Source organism: Gasterosteus aculeatus, chromosome 6 (genome assembly GCF_964276395.1).
Source record: "Gasterosteus aculeatus chromosome 6, fGasAcu3.hap1.1, whole genome shotgun sequence".
NCBI classification, from domain to species: domain Eukaryota; kingdom Metazoa; phylum Chordata; class Actinopteri; order Perciformes; family Gasterosteidae; genus Gasterosteus; species Gasterosteus aculeatus.
In genome coordinates this window covers 11,670,548-11,687,956 of record NC_135693.1, presented here as the reverse complement: position 1 = coordinate 11,687,956, position 17,409 = coordinate 11,670,548, and the positions used below count along the sequence as shown (strand labels likewise).

The 17,409-nt window shown below is 44.0% G+C and overlaps 1 protein-coding gene and 1 long non-coding RNA gene across 2 annotated transcripts in view; one reads left to right on the top strand and one right to left on the bottom strand.

Moving 5' to 3' along the window:
* Positions 1–1,688: 1,688 nt before the first annotated feature.
* On the top strand, positions 1,689–5,146 carry LOC120820998 (uncharacterized). Its single transcript, XR_005712469.2, has 4 exons — positions 1,689–1,767; positions 1,857–1,929; positions 4,248–4,309; positions 5,019–5,146. It is a non-coding gene; the product is annotated as an uncharacterized LOC120820998 (long non-coding RNA).
* A 2,320-nt stretch (positions 5,147–7,466) lies between these two features.
* The window catches only part of loxl4 (lysyl oxidase-like 4), a 21,391-nt gene continuing 11,448 nt past the window's right edge, over positions 7,467–17,409 (bottom strand). Inside the window, exons 8-15 of the mRNA XM_040179314.2 lie at positions 15,527–15,681; positions 15,282–15,449; positions 14,700–14,862; positions 14,367–14,610; positions 13,255–13,370; positions 12,751–12,887; positions 10,131–10,242; positions 7,467–10,039 (exon numbers count right to left, since the gene is read on the bottom strand). Coding sequence (XP_040035248.1) covers positions 9,969–10,039; positions 10,131–10,242; positions 12,751–12,887; positions 13,255–13,370; positions 14,367–14,610; positions 14,700–14,862; positions 15,282–15,449; positions 15,527–15,681 — 1,166 coding nt within the window. The 3' untranslated portion in view covers positions 7,467–9,968. The remainder of the gene's footprint in view (positions 10,040–10,130; positions 10,243–12,750; positions 12,888–13,254; positions 13,371–14,366; positions 14,611–14,699; positions 14,863–15,281; positions 15,450–15,526; positions 15,682–17,409) is intronic.

Below are 17,409 nucleotides of genomic sequence, written 5' to 3'. Positions count from 1 at the left end.
CCCCTCTCTGTTCCTGCAGCTTTTCCTCTCTGGTCGAGGCTTTGATGGATGCTGCCATATTTTTTCTGCTCCTCTCCTCCGGAATGCTCCCATAACCACCGGGCCCTGTAATGCATGACGCAATCTGTATATATCCCATTAAGTGTCACTTTGAGAATGAACCTGTTTCTCCAGGCGCAGCTCGCCTTGCAGAGCGACATGCGAGAGGATAGAAGCTGGAACCTGACCAGCTCCTCTAAGGTCGAGATGAATGTCCCTCACACCCACAGTTAGCCGCTTAGCTCTTCTTGCAGCTGAAGTTTCCATTGTAAAAACTTTCAAGTGGAAACATTTCATATTTGAGTTATTATGAGGATACTTATTTGGATGATCTGCTTCTGTCACTACAATATCCTGAAAGACTGTCAAGAAATACGTCTGAAAAACTATGTTTTCTCTTCGTTCTCTGCATGCAGCGGCCAAATAATATATATATTTTTTTATATCATGAGGTTTTGTTGCTATCAATCCTGTTTTTAATTTAATTTATGAATATGTGATTTATGTTGCTCAGGCAGAAGATATAAATCTATTTTGCGAGGCGGCGGGTGGGGGGGGTTAAGAGCGCTGATGTTCCCTTATTGATTGGCTGGCTTAATAGTGTTTGTTCTTTATAGCTGATCTCAGGAAATAAAGCAAATAAATAGTTGAGAATCAGTTCAGTCACCCCAAGGCCCCCGAGGACGGGAGAGAGACGGAGTGAAAAGAAAGAACCGGAATGTAATATGAGGACAATGAAACAGCAGCTGTCCTCATGAGAATTTAAAAAAGCAAAAAAAAACAATTAATGTGCATGTTGTGAAATTATAGGAGCTTAATTCATTTAATGCACCCATTAAGACATGATAACTTATTTAGCTTTTTTCGTTGGGCTCCACTACGTCTAGAACCAGGCCACATGTCAAATGATGTTTTCATCACTTTTGGAAGAAGCTGGTGCATTGATATTACACGCTGCTTGCAGGTATATTACTTAGTGTGTTATTAACATCTCACCACAACTTCATAAGAGACAGAACACGATGCTTCTCTGTAAACCCAGAAGCCACATGGGTAGATGTCACTCTGCAGTCTCATCTTTTCTGCTAACAAAGAGTGTCAGGCCATTATTTGCTCCGACTGTTTCGCAATTCTCAACTGGGATTTGTCAAATTGATGTGAAAACACAACTGTGGTTTTTCCCCAGCACTAGGCTCCCCGGAGGGAGTGATGGATAGAATTTGTCTTGACATGTCAAGTTAAAGTAAAACACCGGAAATAGTTTTAGGTTATGAACACTTTATGTTACGTAAAAAAAAAGTCATAGCTGTGCACGGATATATCAGATCAGAATACACACGCTATCAAAGGAACAAATCATGAATTTTAGTATTTCTCTTCCCTACACCATCATGCAACAGCAAACCTTGGAAGCAAAACTCTCAGATCTCAGATTAGTGATTCTTTTTCTAGCCTGAGAGGAGGAGAGGACGGCATAAATCCAGCCCATTAGCCCCGAGGTCTGTCGGTGACAGTTCCCGCCCCTCGGCTGATGTAAACCAAACTTCCTGTCCGGAGATGAAGAAGCCTGTCAAAGCAGCTGTAGCCACCTCGACCCTTGTCACCCTCCCTCTGTGATGCCCCAGGCATTAATAGCAAATCAATCCTAAGTGAGGGACAAGGGAAACGAGAAAGAAACAAAAGGAAGCGTCCATCTCCGGTGGAGGGATGTGCAGCGGCGGAGATGCGGTTAGACGCGCTGTTCGAAGAGAGCTACACAAAGCATTGTGAAAGCACGAAAACACCTCCCCTGTCAACCCTGTCTCCTGTCTCCTTAGCCCCAATGTGTCCCGCCGAGGAAAAATAACAGGTCCTGGTGTGGACAAGGAAGATCACTAAGTCAAAAACAAGGTGAGCTGCAGGTTTCATATGCTTTTGATTGTTGCTTTCTAAAAAGGCTGCAGCTGACTGTAAAACCGATCATAACATAACCACTGAATACAGGATGCAACTTTTGTAAAAAACCCTTCCCTTTTCTACAACGCTCTTCCTCTTTTTATTAGATGTCTCATGTCTGGTTGTGTTTTTCATCACCGGAAGGTTTTGCTATTTGAACAGAGTCTATCAGTCGGCAGGCTTCTCCAAATGACCAGGCGAATGGAGTAGGGGGTTATTTTTTATCTCATCATGCCTATTAGTGTATTGATCTAAGCCTGGAAAAAATGACTACATCATGTCCTCAGCTGGCCTGGTCGTCATGAGCAACCAGGACACGTTACATTACAGACATTTATTACTAGATAAAAGCAAAAAGGCCCTCGACCTGGTGGAGCTTTAATATGGGATATTAGAATCCCACCTATTATGATTAGACGGTGGAATGCGGCCAATTCATCCCAGATGAGAATACTGATGATTTTGAATTTAGATTGTAGTGGGGAAGCTTGGTTGAACACGGTTTCAACATGCATGCGTTGCATGTGTTGAAAAGCTGTAAAACTGTCCTTCCAGTCGCAGTCAAGCACTGTTCCTCCCCGTGTGTTTCTGTCGCTGTCTCTTCAGAGGTATAATCAGCCATTCTCCTGCAAGGTAATTCCTGCTCAGGAGTGCATGTGGCCAACGCTGCGGAAATTCATTTTTTGGTTTAATTTCAGGCCTATTGATCGTGGAGCGCTTTACGACTGCATGACATCCATAATCACAACAACGGTGTGACAGCGGAGATAAATAATGTGGCCAAGGCACAGAGAGAAGGAGGGATGCAGGAATGAAGGGGGAAGCAAATTGAAAAAACAAGGAAGAGCCGGCTTCCATCTCTTACTGCGTTCTGTATTAATTACCGAACCTCACCCTATTACACCCTCCCAGCCACAACCCTTTCACCTGATTGATCTGCCCTCAGAGGCCCCAGATTAGTTTTCAACCCAAACTTGTCTGAAATCTGTTTGTTTAAGCATCCATTAAAAGATAGGACCCAGTGCTCCACAGTAATTACGAGGGGTAGCGTTGTATCTGTAATTATTATGAGTAGTGAAGCAGAATTAAGTCACTGCTGTAGGAACCACAGGGGGCCGAAGCCACAGCATGATTATGAGGTTTTGCATACACTAATGCTGCACTTGAGTGTAAGCTGGGGCGATGTTGCTGAAATTAATACTAGTTGATCCGGGCAACAGTGAATGCATACTGAAAAGCAAAAATAATCAAACATTCTCAATCTAAATTGTATGAGCATGACATTAATTGGTCCCGTTGGAGAATGTTGACCAATGAACAACAAGTCCCTCCCTCACGCCTTCAAAATTAGATACTTTCGCATTACTTGACTTTTTTTATATATTATATGTTTGCAAAATGCAAACATTCCCGGCACGTTATGGAGCAATTTCCTCCTCAGCGGGCAATAAACGGCTCGGCGGTGTGGTCAGTGTTTGTGTGGGCAGGAGCTTTGAGCCGGTTTAGACCGGCAGCAGAGGCCACAGAGGGTCTCCTGCTTCAACATGACCCTGTTTATGTGTCACTCCACCAACATTGCCCAGTTTTACCCGCCCGCAGCTGCAGAACGGCTTTAGAGCCACTTTATAAATATATCATGTAATGAAGTCCAAATTGTGACCTTTTGGTAGCGTACGTGAAGTAAAGCGATAGTGGTGGCCAGTAAACAGCGGTGCTAGCGATGCAGCGGTGCATAAAGCGTGCCTCTGCTTGTCGCCGGAGGCTGAAGGCTCCCGCTCATAAAATGTCTCAAGTCAGAAAGAGGATAAGGATGGAGAGTTAATGCGACTTGGCACACGCTTTTATTTGTGCGAAGGCGGAGAAATCCCGCTTCTGGAGAGGCGTGTACAGCGGAGTGGAGGCTGTTGCAGGACGGGAGGCAGTGGGGCGACGGACGATGCTCAGCTGATGCTCAGCTGAGGCTGAGCAAGCAGGCGGGAGAAAGAGGAACAGGCCATTTTTATTACGGCCTTATGAGGAGTTCTACACAGGCATTAATCGATGTATTACCCAGAACTGGTCAAAAATACAATATTATATGATCACCTTTTACAAAAGAAGTTCTCCAATCTCACAAAATCAGTTACTAAAGTGTTTGCTTCATGTTTCATAGATATTATCTGACATTTTGTGAAGCTATTATTTTAATCCATTATATTTTTCTGATTACGCACTTATATTAAATTGTGAAAATTATTTTTTTCTTTAAATGTCGCCCAAACCTGATGAAACAGGACGAACCAACGCTGCACTCACACATGACCGAGCTCTCATTGGTGTAGCGGGACGAGAAGCGGTGAGTGTCGCAGCGATTCATTGCTCATCCGAATTGATTTCCAGTCATATCGCATGGAGTCACTGAAAAAAGTATCATCGCCTGTTTTCTTTACGCTGAGCTGCAGGAATTCTCCGCTGCCATACACGCGTAAATAATCAAACACGTCTTGGGAACAAAACAGTTTGTCGCTGAGTTGGAGACGAGCGCCGGGTGAATTGAACGCTGTGTAGCAGCTGTAGCTATTTGTATGTGAGTCAACACCTGGCCTGCTGTCTTTTCAGGGAGGGCCAGTGACCCTATCATGGACACGACCTGTTAAGAGAAGCAGGCTTTTCTTATCTGCATGCCCTTGGAGCACACGCCCATTGATATGCCACCTTGACTCTATCTTCATGCCGAGATGCTTCCAATTATGCGGGTCGCTGGAGTGAGGCAGAGCGTGGGGTTTCTGTACGGTGAAAACCGGTCCATGGGTAATGTGATCACGCTATTTCCTCCCCGCGGGGATGCTTGCTGCTCGTGGAACAGCGTGGTTAGAAAGAACAGGCAATTCTCCGCTCAACGTATCCCAGTTCGCCACTTCCCCCGTAATCTCATGACCCCGTCGGGTCGACTGATCTTATTTAATAAATGGTTCACCAGAAGGGGCCACAGCTCTGCAGCAACCTCAACATCATTTGTAGGGATTCTTGTTGTTTAATTTAATTTTTCTGTATCTGTTTTTCAGGCGGCCTGATGCGGATGCAGAAGAGGTATTGGGACCGACTGTTCATAGCCTGTGAAGGTCTCTCTGTGTTAGACATTATTCGCTTCTTTCATGTCGGATATTTTGTTCAGGTTTCCAGTTATCGGGACGCTTTCAGTCCAAAAAGTCTCTTCTTGTCACATTATTTTTCAATTGTATTATTCTTCTCCATATTCCATTTTATTTTCTCACTTCCAGTAGAGGGAAGCATTTCTTTACTGGACGCGGCGGTTGACCTGTGCCATGCGCAGTTGTCTGGCATTTGAAGCTCTCCTGTGTAATTTATCGAGGAGGAGTACGCAGGCTACGGTCATCGTCGTCAACGTCGAGAAGATGCTGCTCATTCCCTGCAAGCTTCTCATCACTTCGGTCTCATCTCTCCCACCTCACAATGTTGCAAAAGGAAAGCTACGCAGAATAAACTGTGGTGTCGTCACGTGGACTGTGATTTAGGAAAAGTGCACAATGCAATTTACGGCAGACTTCACTTCCACTTGCATTGTCTGATGCCGTCTCGCTCTTCTTCTTGCCTAACTTTTTCGTTTCCCCCCTGTCCCTCTGTGCTCTACTCCACCCTGTAATCACGCTGGTTCATGGCTCTCATTTGGAGCGGTATATATAGCAGTAATTGTCAGGGTGCAGTACAGAGACTGGGCAGGCCGTGTGTACTCTCTCACAGGGCTGTTTTGCAATAAATCTCATCGTGGAGAGGAGAGGATCGGTGTGGTGGTGGGGCAATTTGTGCACAAACACTTGCGTGCATACAAAGACAAGTTCACTTCCCTGCTAAAGCAATACACAGTACGCACAGAGAAGTGTATAACAAAGGAAAGGCATTGCCCTAATTTGCTAGTGTTCTCTCAGCGACCGTTCATTTACTCTCCCGATGGGCCTGACATGGCAAGTGAATGTGTCCCATAATGTGTTTTTCACTTGACAGGGTGAAATAATTATGCTAATTCATTCATTAATCATGAGACTATCAGTAAATATTAACAATCCCAGGCGATGGGTTCATCGGGTGGTCTGCTTACGAATCACAAGCACCTAGAAACTAATTTACATTCTGTGCAAGTGGAAATGATAATTGTTTGAAAGTGTAAGAAAACACTAATGAGCATTTATCCGTTTCTCCGATATTACACGTCATAATGAAGGCAGCACAAAACCAGACAGCTCCAACAGGTTTCCTCATTGAAGCAACCACGAAGCTTTCAGCAAAGACATTTCTACTAAATAATAAAGTTCGATCACCAGAAAAAAACTCACCCTGTCAGTCGCTCCCAAAAGATATGACGCCACAACCTGTTATGCACTCAAGTGTTACGTGTGTGTGTGTGTGTGTGTGTGTGTGTGAATGGGTGGGGGCTTTGGTTTGTTGTAGCTTGTACGGACAGGTCTGTCATTCAGAGAGCGTACACAGTCTTCATTGTGGAGCTGTCTGTGGTCCCCATCAGGTCGGGGTGGGGTGGCGAAAGGGGGCCTCCCGAATAACACCACGTGCAGCAAACAGGAAGCGGGCCGGCAAGGATATAACGAGAACTGCGCCGGCGAGCGTGCGTGAGTGGAGGTGGCTCGTATGTTTCGTTTTCACCTCAGATTCATTTATTTTTCCTCCTCTGATTGATCTCGATCGATGGTCCACACTTAAAGGCGACCCCTGACGCTGGTACAGTCACAGTCATATCTAAGTGACTTGTTAAATAGAAGAAGTGAAAGTGGATTAATCTCCAGCCTTTATTTTCTTCTTATAAAAGTGCAGTGTAAATATTCATATGATCTGTGAAGCCCAAACTAGTGTGTGTGCCCTTGCATGTGTGTTTACCGGAATAGGCTGAGAGTTCATGAAAGGAAGATGGATGTGTGTGAGGCCTCTCTATGAACCCAGGTGCTCTGCCTTCAAATATCCCTTTCCTGTTTGCCCAGCAGCTGTTTCATCTCAGCAAGTGACCACTTCACGGCTCCACTTGTTTTCTTTCTGGGCGGACATGTCAGCTGTGATCAAATCAGACTTTTGTTAAGAGTAAATGTCCTTTCCACACACACAGACGATTACTCCACCCACTTTGATATGCTTGAAGTTGCCTGTTAATTCTTGGACACGTTTGTGTATTTTTGTCTGATATTTTCTCAGTTCCCACGAGGAGCAGTGTGTGCAAAAGATTAAATAACGGAAAATCTAACATCTTGGAAGGGCTGGCTTGGGGCGGCATCATCTTTTTAGGGGAAGCCTTTTAAAATGAATTCTTTAAGCATCAGAAAACCAGCGCAGAGTGCTTGAGTACCCAGTTTGAACAGGTCAGATCACAAACCACAGAACGTATCCGTCTTCTGGATGCCGAGGAATCATAATTCTACCCACTTTCTCCTCCACAAATATTCCAGATATTCCAAGTTCTAGCAGTAAGAAGGCAAGAAGCAGCGGCGAGCTAGTATGTGATAAAGTTTTATTGATTCACAGTAATGAATGAATGGATTGCGATTTTGTCTTTACGCCAGTGTCTATCCAAAGTTATCCTCGCGTTCCTCCATACGCATGTAGGCACAGATTACTTGTTGTATGAGTGTATGCATCACAGCTAAGAGCACATGACATTAATATTATTTGTTTTTCTCTTTAAAATGAGGTTAAAGTCCCTGAGAGCACAGCTTTCTACGAATTATGGTTGTAGATAAGCGCCGCGTAGCTCACACTCTCAGCTTTAAAGACAAAATAAAACACAACTGGCCACGGAAATGTCGCAGTGCTACGCCTGTAGCACGGGTACAATACAGTAATGTGATGAGAGTGGTTAATATGAACCAACCCATATGAAATGGCATATCATCTTAAATAACACAGAACAGGACCCTATTTATGTCAGGAGGAACTGTACACAAGCAAAGATAAATAGAAAATCATTTCAACAAACACTTATTTTAGACTCAGATTTATCTCGGTGTGTCAGTGTCCAACAGCTTTGAGTATTTGTGCGGGATTATAAAAAGTTATTATGAGAAGTAACCAATTCTTTGGAGGCTCTCTTCGTGGAGTCATCACGGCCCAGCGAGGAGGAAGACAATGTGCTGAAGTATTTCAGTCTGCAGTTGTCTTTATGACTTGGTGACTTGTCCTTTCCACATCTTGTCCTGGAAACTGGCCGTTAGAAAGCCGCCTTAAAAGGGTTCAGCCGCTAAGGCGTTAAGCCAAACGCATCAAAGACTAATGGGGTAAAAACAACATGATTAACAGCAGTCCCATGTGGTGAAGACAATGGAGTCGAATCATTGTTAAGTGTGGAGTTAACAAGTTAGCAAAGAAAGTGTGGAGCGATGCAGCGCATTTTGTGAAAATATGTTGTTTACTGTGTACTGATTTAGGAGTTTCTGTTTCTTCTCGCAGACAAACATGTTGTTCTGGTTGTGGAGCTTCAGATGTCGGCTTGTGGTCTCTGTACGGCTGCCTACAAAAAAAAACACGCTACTCTGCTCGTAAAAAGTGTCTGTCTGTATAATTCTTCTCAAAAAATTCTCACACGTCCGTTTCTGTTTGACTTTTTCAAACGTTCTTTGATCCACCGTCTCCTTCACTGCATCCCTCAAAAGATTTATTGTAGTTTGTGTAAAGACGGATGTCCAGATTCTTGCTTTTTCTGTGATTCGGTTGCGTTCCGCTCCCTTTAGTGCGTAACAGGTTACGTAAGAATTCCCTCTGTTTGTTTATGAAGCACATACGGGAGCTCAGAAGGTTTGAAAACCCAGCGCGCCTTCCCGTCACCATACTGTGGTTTTGTCGGGACGTTTTTTGCTCCCACCAAAGAAAAGCTAAAAGTAAAACTGTACAGTTAGAGTTGTTTGATAAATGAAATAAATCATGTGAACACTATATCATCATGTAATATAATTTTCCCTGTCTGATTAGTAACATCTCAAAAAACTAAAAATATTCAGTATTATTAAATAAACGCTAACAAACTTTTTACTGAGCATGCTGTGAATGCGTTAAGTCCTTGAATAAATACGGTTGCAGCATAAATATTAAATTGAATATGAAAACAAAATAGCAATAATTCAAACTCTAATTGGTGGCAAAAATAGTTATGGTGGCAAAACTAGAATACTGATGTTTAAAGGATAAAGTGCTCTTTTACAAAAAATGATTTGACCTTTTCTTTTCTTTCTTTTCTTAATCTAGATTAGAAGCAAATTATCATAGGAAAACTACACTTTTTTTTAACCAATGCTTTTAAAAAAAAACAATGCAATGATAAAATATCAAATTAACTGTGTGAGAAAACTACCCAAATGCATTGCACAGTACTGTTCACCTAAAATGTAGTGAGGTTAATATTGCGAAGTACACTACTGTTAAAGAGCACCGATACAGTAATGTAAAAAGCGCAACAACTACAAAATTCAACAATTTCAATGAAATAATGCCAAAAGAGCAAATTATTAAATTATAGTAATGTCGCTACAATGTTGCATTAAATCCACCTCACAATATTATTATTAATTCTTTCTCTGAATCAGGAATGAGGTTCCCCAGCAGCACCATCTTCCCCGTTGTCTTTGTGAAGGATTAGTCATCGCAACATTAAGGTCGTTCATGCGGAAACAACCTGAATAACTAACTTAAATTCCTGTTCTTCCACATTCACAAAAATCTGTGTAGTATGAATCAATATCTTCTTACTTAACTAGAGTACAAAACACGTTGGACTGTTCCACTCTTGTTGTCGATGGAGTCTCTGCAATGATCGCTGCTGTGATGTGATGCGCTCACGAATGTCTTCGCCACGTCTGTGAAAAAGATGATCAGGCGCCATTTTGTAGGTTGTCTGTTATTTTGGGTCCTCTGTTCCCAAAGGGGCCCGGGGGCCATCGACCTCCCACCCTGGGTGGTCTCCGGGGGCCCCATTGGAAGGCCTTTGCACCGGTCCCTGGGATGGGCTACACAAAGTTGTTGGTGATTTGCCTCTGGTGCTCAAACAGGTCCTCAATCTCTGCACTGTATGCATCGCCTGTAACGGAACAGAAAAGAGCATAACAATCAGGGACAGAGGACGAAGGGAGGAGAGAGGATGAAGTGAGGGAGATGCAAAGGCCTTTCACCTGCGTGACATCCATACATGTAGGCTCTGTGTCCGTCGTATTTACAGCGACATCTCATGACATTGTTCATAAAGTCAGACTCAGCCATGTCCATCGCCGGATTTACTTCCACCTGCAGGATGACCGGATACAAACAATTTAACGACACACAGTTTCTCCCCTGATGACTTTAACGGGGACTAAGTGGCCCCTCGCTGCACGACCAGAAAGCCATTTGAGAAAAGAAAAAAAAAGAGCAGTTGGACGTAAAACTGTGAGGCCTGTTATTAAAACGTACTCATGGCTGGTATTGTTTTTATATTCAATCCCTTTCTCATCTATAAAAAGCTGGATGACTTTTCCCATACAGTATTTATATTTTAAAAAGATAAATACACTGAATAATGTTCACTTGGCAGCCTTACAGCTTAGCACATGGACTGAATAACATGTGGAGGTAAAACCCCAGCATTTACCATGCAAAGCAAAACACACACGGGTGGATATTTAGAGAAAACTCAGCATAAAATGATTTCGAACTAAACATTTAACAAAGATAGTTCCGCCCACACAAAACTTGACAGCTGGCCGTATATTGAGTGTCCTGTGCACAGGCTGTAAAGCCCGCTGAGCCTGTGATATTGGGCCATAGAAAATTAAATGAATTGAAGTGAAATTGAATTTAAAAAAGATCTTCATTAAATGTGGTTGCTCGTCACACCAACATGAGTTGCACTGAACAGAAATTGAAGTCTTTTGCAACTGAACCATTATACAAAAGCATGTTTATGAGTGTGGAATACTGTGAGTGCTGGCGTGCACAATGCTAATAGTCTGTCATTTGCAGAGCGGCTCCGTGACTGCTGATACAACCGTCCTGTTAGTCTGGTGATAATACTGAGCAGCCTTTTTACTCTAATAGCTGCTCTGTAAACTGCTACACCCGCTTTAAGTACACGTTGCTAAACAGCTACAGGGAGAAGGAACGCAAAATACACACATACAAAAAAAAGTTAGTCCCAAAAAAAACTTGGTCGATGCACAAAAGCTGCCTCTTAATGTTTTAGGGTAGATTACAGCGTTGGACCCGGTTCAGGCGTAGAGCGTGTTGCTCGGTGAGAAAGTGGCAATAAAAATAAAAACAGGGCAGGAGGAATTCCTCGGTGGCAAATTAGGCGTTGCTAATGGAAGGGGGCACTCGCCGCTGTTTGACCTAAGAGAGGCATAAGTTAATTTGGGAAATTGGGGTTTCGTTGGCGGTGGCTGGTTCAAGGGAAGGTCTGCTGAACCCTTCTGTAAATCCAAGTGAAATGGAGAAGTGAGGCGTCATCTGCTCTTTACTAGATAAATGAAAGATCGCAGTATGAGAGTTGAAAATGTTGAATAAGTCACTCCCTGCATGACTTTTCTTCTTCTTCTGTTTTATCGCTGTTCTTCTCAGTTACATTTGTTTTGTTTTTCTACTGAGTGCTTTTTCTCCTCAAATGACTTCACAGTTTTTGTTCTCCCATTCTGTCCTCTGCCCATCATTCCTTCCTTCGCATTGTGTGTCACGTCTCTATAGTTATACCCGGTTGTACCTGCTCAAAATATATCTAGTCAGCACATGAATTTATGCGCAAATATGTGTCACGTATGTTGCCGGTAAATTAAATAAATCCTTCTTCAATAGAAAGTAGAAGAGTGTAATTACGAAGGCTCAGAGTGACCAATCAGACCAACCGGGTGGCAGCAGCAATAATCAGACAGACAATTACACTGTAACTAATCTGCCACACTGGGAGGTAATTTCGTCAGCGTGAGATCTGAGAGTCCGCGTACACGGTGGGACCAGTAGTTTGAACTGGAACTGGATGATAATGGATGATGATGGATGATGATGGGAGATGGAGCCCTTGATGTGTTTTAGTTGAGCAGCCACAATGACTCGACCGATCGACCTGGGTCAAAGTAATGACAGACACAGGCGTGGTTGAGGTGATGACTGTGATGATGGCGGTCGAGAGGTTTTACTGAAATAGACGGAAGTCCACCTTCACATCCTGAGAACCTCTTTGTCATTAACTAAATCTTCATCATCAAAGCCTGGGCTGGGAATCTTTTATCGCAAATGTAATGATTGGACGGGATTACAGTATTGCTACAGGTTGGGGGTTTCTTTCATAAAAACTGTCGGGTGTAATGATACTTTAAGAAAAATATCTTTTAAATGGATTAACACCGTGGGCTTTAAGTTAATTGTTCAATATTTTGTGGAATATTGCATATATCAGTACATTCAGTTAGATGAGAAGATTGATACCACTCTCATACGTGCACGCCTCATATAAAAATACAGCCAGCAGCCAGTTAGCTTAGCTTATCTTAGCACTAGATTGGAGCTGCTTATTATGCTTATTATAAGTATAAAAATAATGGTAAAGGGTGGACACTTCCTGTCACGGTTTGACGGTCTGATGGAAGTTATTTGTTGAGCTAAGACACTAGTTTCCTATTTACCATACAGATACAGATGTAAGATCTGACTCTTTGCCAGAGATATATTCGCATATATTATATATAATATTCGCACATTTCCCAAAATGTTTGAGCCATTGCTTCGGGCACAAGATACTCCTAGAAATACGAAGTGACTTGTGACCTGGAAGATGTAATCTCCTGGCCGTACGTCCGTAACGTCCACCCACTGACAGTCAATGTCGTGGCGATACGTATCCCAGCATCCCACAGAGATGCCCTGTTCACCCATATTATAGCAGGAGAACCGCTTCTGGAGTCCTAACAAACACACACACACACACACACACACACACACACACACAGACAAACACACAAAACAACAGCATTATGACTCACAACATCAAAGCTCATTTAATGCCCAGCACTCCCTGTTATTTCTAAGAGCCTTTAGCTTTCTAAATTGCGTCAGACTACATATGGACTCATCTTTTTCATAAGCGCTATTTCATCCATGATGTAACGAGCAAATGGAGGGTGAAAAAACAACAACAACAGCAGCGATATAAAACATTAACCACAAAGTAAAAAATCTAAATGGCAGTAGCTAAGATATTGATATTAATTTCCTGTCACCAATGGGAGAGGCTTTTTTTCACTGGGAATCATGAATGGTGGTGAGCATTACCATCAGGGCAATACGTATCCTCCAGACAGAAACTGGCCTTGTGTCCCTCTGCAACCCTCGTTCCATTCAGAGTCAGCAGGTCGTAATGTGTGAACACCTCGATGCTGTGGTAGTGCCTGCGATGACAGAAGGGAAAGCCCAGGTGAGAGTGTGTGTGTGTGTGTGTGTGTGTGCGTGCGTGTCTGCACGTCCATGCGTGTGTGCATTCACGCAAGCTGAACACTGGCTCCCTATGGCAGGCATGCCGGTGACCTCACCCCATGAACATGACCGTGGGTGTCACCGTGGAAACCTTTCACAGAGGCTTGTTTTAGCGCCCTGCTAGGGTGAGCTGTTTACTCGTGTCGAGTGAATAGAGGGCTTTGAAGCACACAGCTACAGCTCCGATGAGTTGTTGTAACAAGCCGAAATGGACCCGATTGTGTGTGCGCTACCCTGCCCTTTGTATTACGCGGACCTGCGGTAACTGGATTGGTGCAGCCATCGTTTGTAAGGACCCGAGCTGCAGGGCGGACGAGGAATCTGTCTCAGGCCACCGGTAGCTTACAGACACACGCGTCACATGTGGGCCAGAAATGGCTCCTTCTTCTTCCCCCCGTGACTACAGGCCTCAAAGTGTTTGCGTCATCTGACAAGAAACTAACTTACTGAGGGGAACACGTGGAGAGGAAGTAGATCTGAGGACAAAAAGGTTGTCTATTTATATGTAACGGAGCAAAATGCACCGAGGCCCTGGCCACGGAAAAAGGCTCTTGTGTTTTTAATGGCAGCGTTAAAACCGCTGCAGCCGCCTCGTCTATCATACGTGCTCCGGCACAGAGCTCACACTTCAACTTGTTTTCTTTCCTGCTAGCAATTTAATGCAATTAAACTAAATATAATGCAAATTACGCTACGTGGAGTAATTTGCACGTAAGACCAAATTTGTAGGAGGAACAGGTGTCACTATACTTTTCTTCTAAAAATCAGAGCTCACCTGTATCTAAATTTTGGATACCTATTTCCAGGTTTACCACGAGGGCAACCACCACATGCCACTTAGAGTAAGTACTTAAATAGTTCTTTCCAACCTCAGCGGTGTAGCACCCATTAACTCTGGTGGGACGCTCTACCTGTGACACTGGTGCCATGTCCAGCTCTCTCTCGTCGCTTTGGGCCTGAAGTCGGAGCGGCCCAGGTTCATAATGCGGGAGGAGAAGCGCAGCAGGCGTCGGTGGCCGTAAGGCCAGTTCATCCTGGCGGCGGACGAGGACAGGCAGTTCTCCTCGTTGGCACAGCTCAGCAGGTGGAGGGGTCGGTCCTCCAGGTAGGCGGTCTCCTGGACCAGCTGGGCATCCAGAACCAGGTCGGGTGCCGCTGAAGCAGGTCGGATTGTGAAGGGGCCGTGTTAGGACTTTACCAGGCGTAGAAAGCCGAGGAGAATTCAGGAGGACGGCTCGACTTACTGTCTGAACAGGTGACCCCGGCAGCCTTCGTTCCACCCCCTCGAGGACAATGGACATGGCTGTTGCGGCGACAGTGTTGAATGGAAAACTCCGTGCCCACACAGTGAGTTCCACTGAGGATGACGTCTGCTGCATTTGACTCACCGGGCCAGTACCAGGTCTCCTGTCGGAGGAAGGTCGTGGGGGGGCGGGGCCACATCACACGGACAGCTTGTCAGGTTTTCCATCATTGAGCAGTATCACAGATCATTGTCCACCACAGTGAACACAGGGGCTGTGACTATGGATTGTTTCATCAATATCGCAGACAGTGCTAATGGGATTTTGACAAATCTTGGATGAATAATAACTCAAATAACACTCAAATCGGACTTTTTCAAAATTAATCAAATTAGCTCAGAAATGGCATCATTGCATGTTTTGTTCATTCAAAACATCAAGCCCGTCTGTTTGGATTCTGGTTATCAGACTTCAATAAAAAGTCATTCCGAATGACACAGATTAAGGAGTGGAACTACAGTCAGAAATCAAAGTGACATCCTTGCTGCCACCTTGTCAGTTATGAATGTCGGCCCCGGTTACCTGATGAGCACTGGCAGCGAAGCCCAGGCCGAGCTGTCTGCATAACACCATGGCCTCGTTGATGCCCCAGTTCTCACTGCAGACGGAGCCCCAGCGCTTACGGCCTCCGACCTCCATCAACACCTCCACGCGACCCTCTGACGGGACTCTACCGCCAACAAGTCGCACCTGGACACCCATTAAGGATTAACTGGGTGACCCTCTATCGGTGTATATCATGTGATATTTTTCATTAGATTTCATACCGTGTTCTCCACTCCGGTCTTTGGGACGTTGCAGCGCACTGAGGCGTCCTGACTGTGTTTGAATGTCCACGGTTGGACTTCCTGGAAGTAGCAGTCTAGGATGGAGCGCTCTGACCCCCGACACTGGACACTGTTCATATGGATTGGACCCGTACCTGGAGGGGGAAGAGGAGCACAGTTTGATTTTAAAACTATATTTGTACAAAAATAAAGCGGGGAAATACAGAAGCAAGATGGTTGTGGCTGTAGAGCAATATTTCTTGTGCATAGTTTGACGCCACCCAACATAGACACAAAGCGATAGGAGATTTTATCACACACACACACACACACACACACACACACACACGTGCAAAGCTCTATATTTCAAATAAATGTGCTTTCTCTATGTAAGCGCCATGCCGACAATGAAAAGCTTCAATCTGTCGCGACACAATGCTCCTGAAAGCCAAGCAGCAGCACCAGCAACGGCTATTTAAGGGGTCTGTCACACCTCATTACCGCCGTTGTGTTGCCTCAGGCACAACAACAACGACGTGGTGTGTAGTCCAGCACGCAGGGTGAGCAAACAAGGTGAAATCTGCGGCAACTAAACAAAAGTCACTCGTAGTCGTTTGCCATATAAAACCAGATCATCTCTAAACAATATAGACGATGGTGGAAATAAAAAGCAAACAGCTGCTGCCACACTGAACACACCAAGGCAGCATTGAAATAAACACAACCCAAACCTCAAAAAACAAGAGAGAAGGAAGCGCGGGAAGGAAGATGACAGTAATGGTAGCGACGAGAGTGCCGCCTAAGCCAAACGGTCTGTGTGGTGGTTTGGTAGATTGTGGGCCTGCTTCCATACCGGTCGCCATGCGTGAGTCCATGCGCATGAAAAGGACACATCTAAACCGCTTCCACCTCTATCTGCATTGTAAAGGCCACAAACTACATCCAACGCCCCCCCCAATGTTTAGTTTATCGCGGCAAACACAGGGCACACTTAGGGATCCTCAAATTAAGCAGCGAAGAGTTACGGAAATCCACAAAAACCAGAAATAAAATTCCAGGAAACTGGTCGCAAAGACACAAAAACACACACAGACACACACAGAGGCCCGTTGTTTCACTCCACTATGTATGTAAAGTACTCAATGTGAACTTCACAAGCAACTTTTCAAAGTAAAAGAACGATGTTGATCAAGGAAGGAGGTCCTTGTAATATAACTTTACAGTCTTGTCATTTCATACATTTAATGAACATGGGAGTAAGGGAGTTGTCTGACATTTCACAAAAGATCAAATTATGAAGTTGATCATAAAATCTTAAAGATTGACAGACGGATTTAGCCATGAGAGCAACATTTAGGGATAAAATGAATGTGGTAGCTTAAATGTAGTATTTTTTTTTTTAATTGAATTTAATTACCATATAATTTCAATTGGCAGATGCCACAGATCATTTGGACAAATTAGAAAATTGACTGAAGGGGATAGAAGCATAAGTCACATTCTTGTTCAGAATAGTATAAATAGTTTGTTGGTGGTTATAAAGGAACACTGTTCTCTTCCACTCTGAAATTACACTCTGTTTTCGGCACATTAATGTAGTCTTAGAAGTTTTTATTTTCATGGAACGTGAACATAAAAAAACTGTGTCAGTAATTAGATCTGTTTCTCAGCCAAGTGCTAAAATCATCTAAGTTTAAATAGATGAGGCGGCCTTTGGGCTTTCAGCATCGGCACAATGTTTCCTATTCCTCTGCCAACAGGAGCTGCACAACACGGAGACAACGTTGCTTACACCAGACGGGGACAGCGTGTGTCTTTGAGCAGCTGCATACCGACTGCATTGTGAATGGTAAGTGCATTTGTGCGAGCAAGTGTTTCAACAA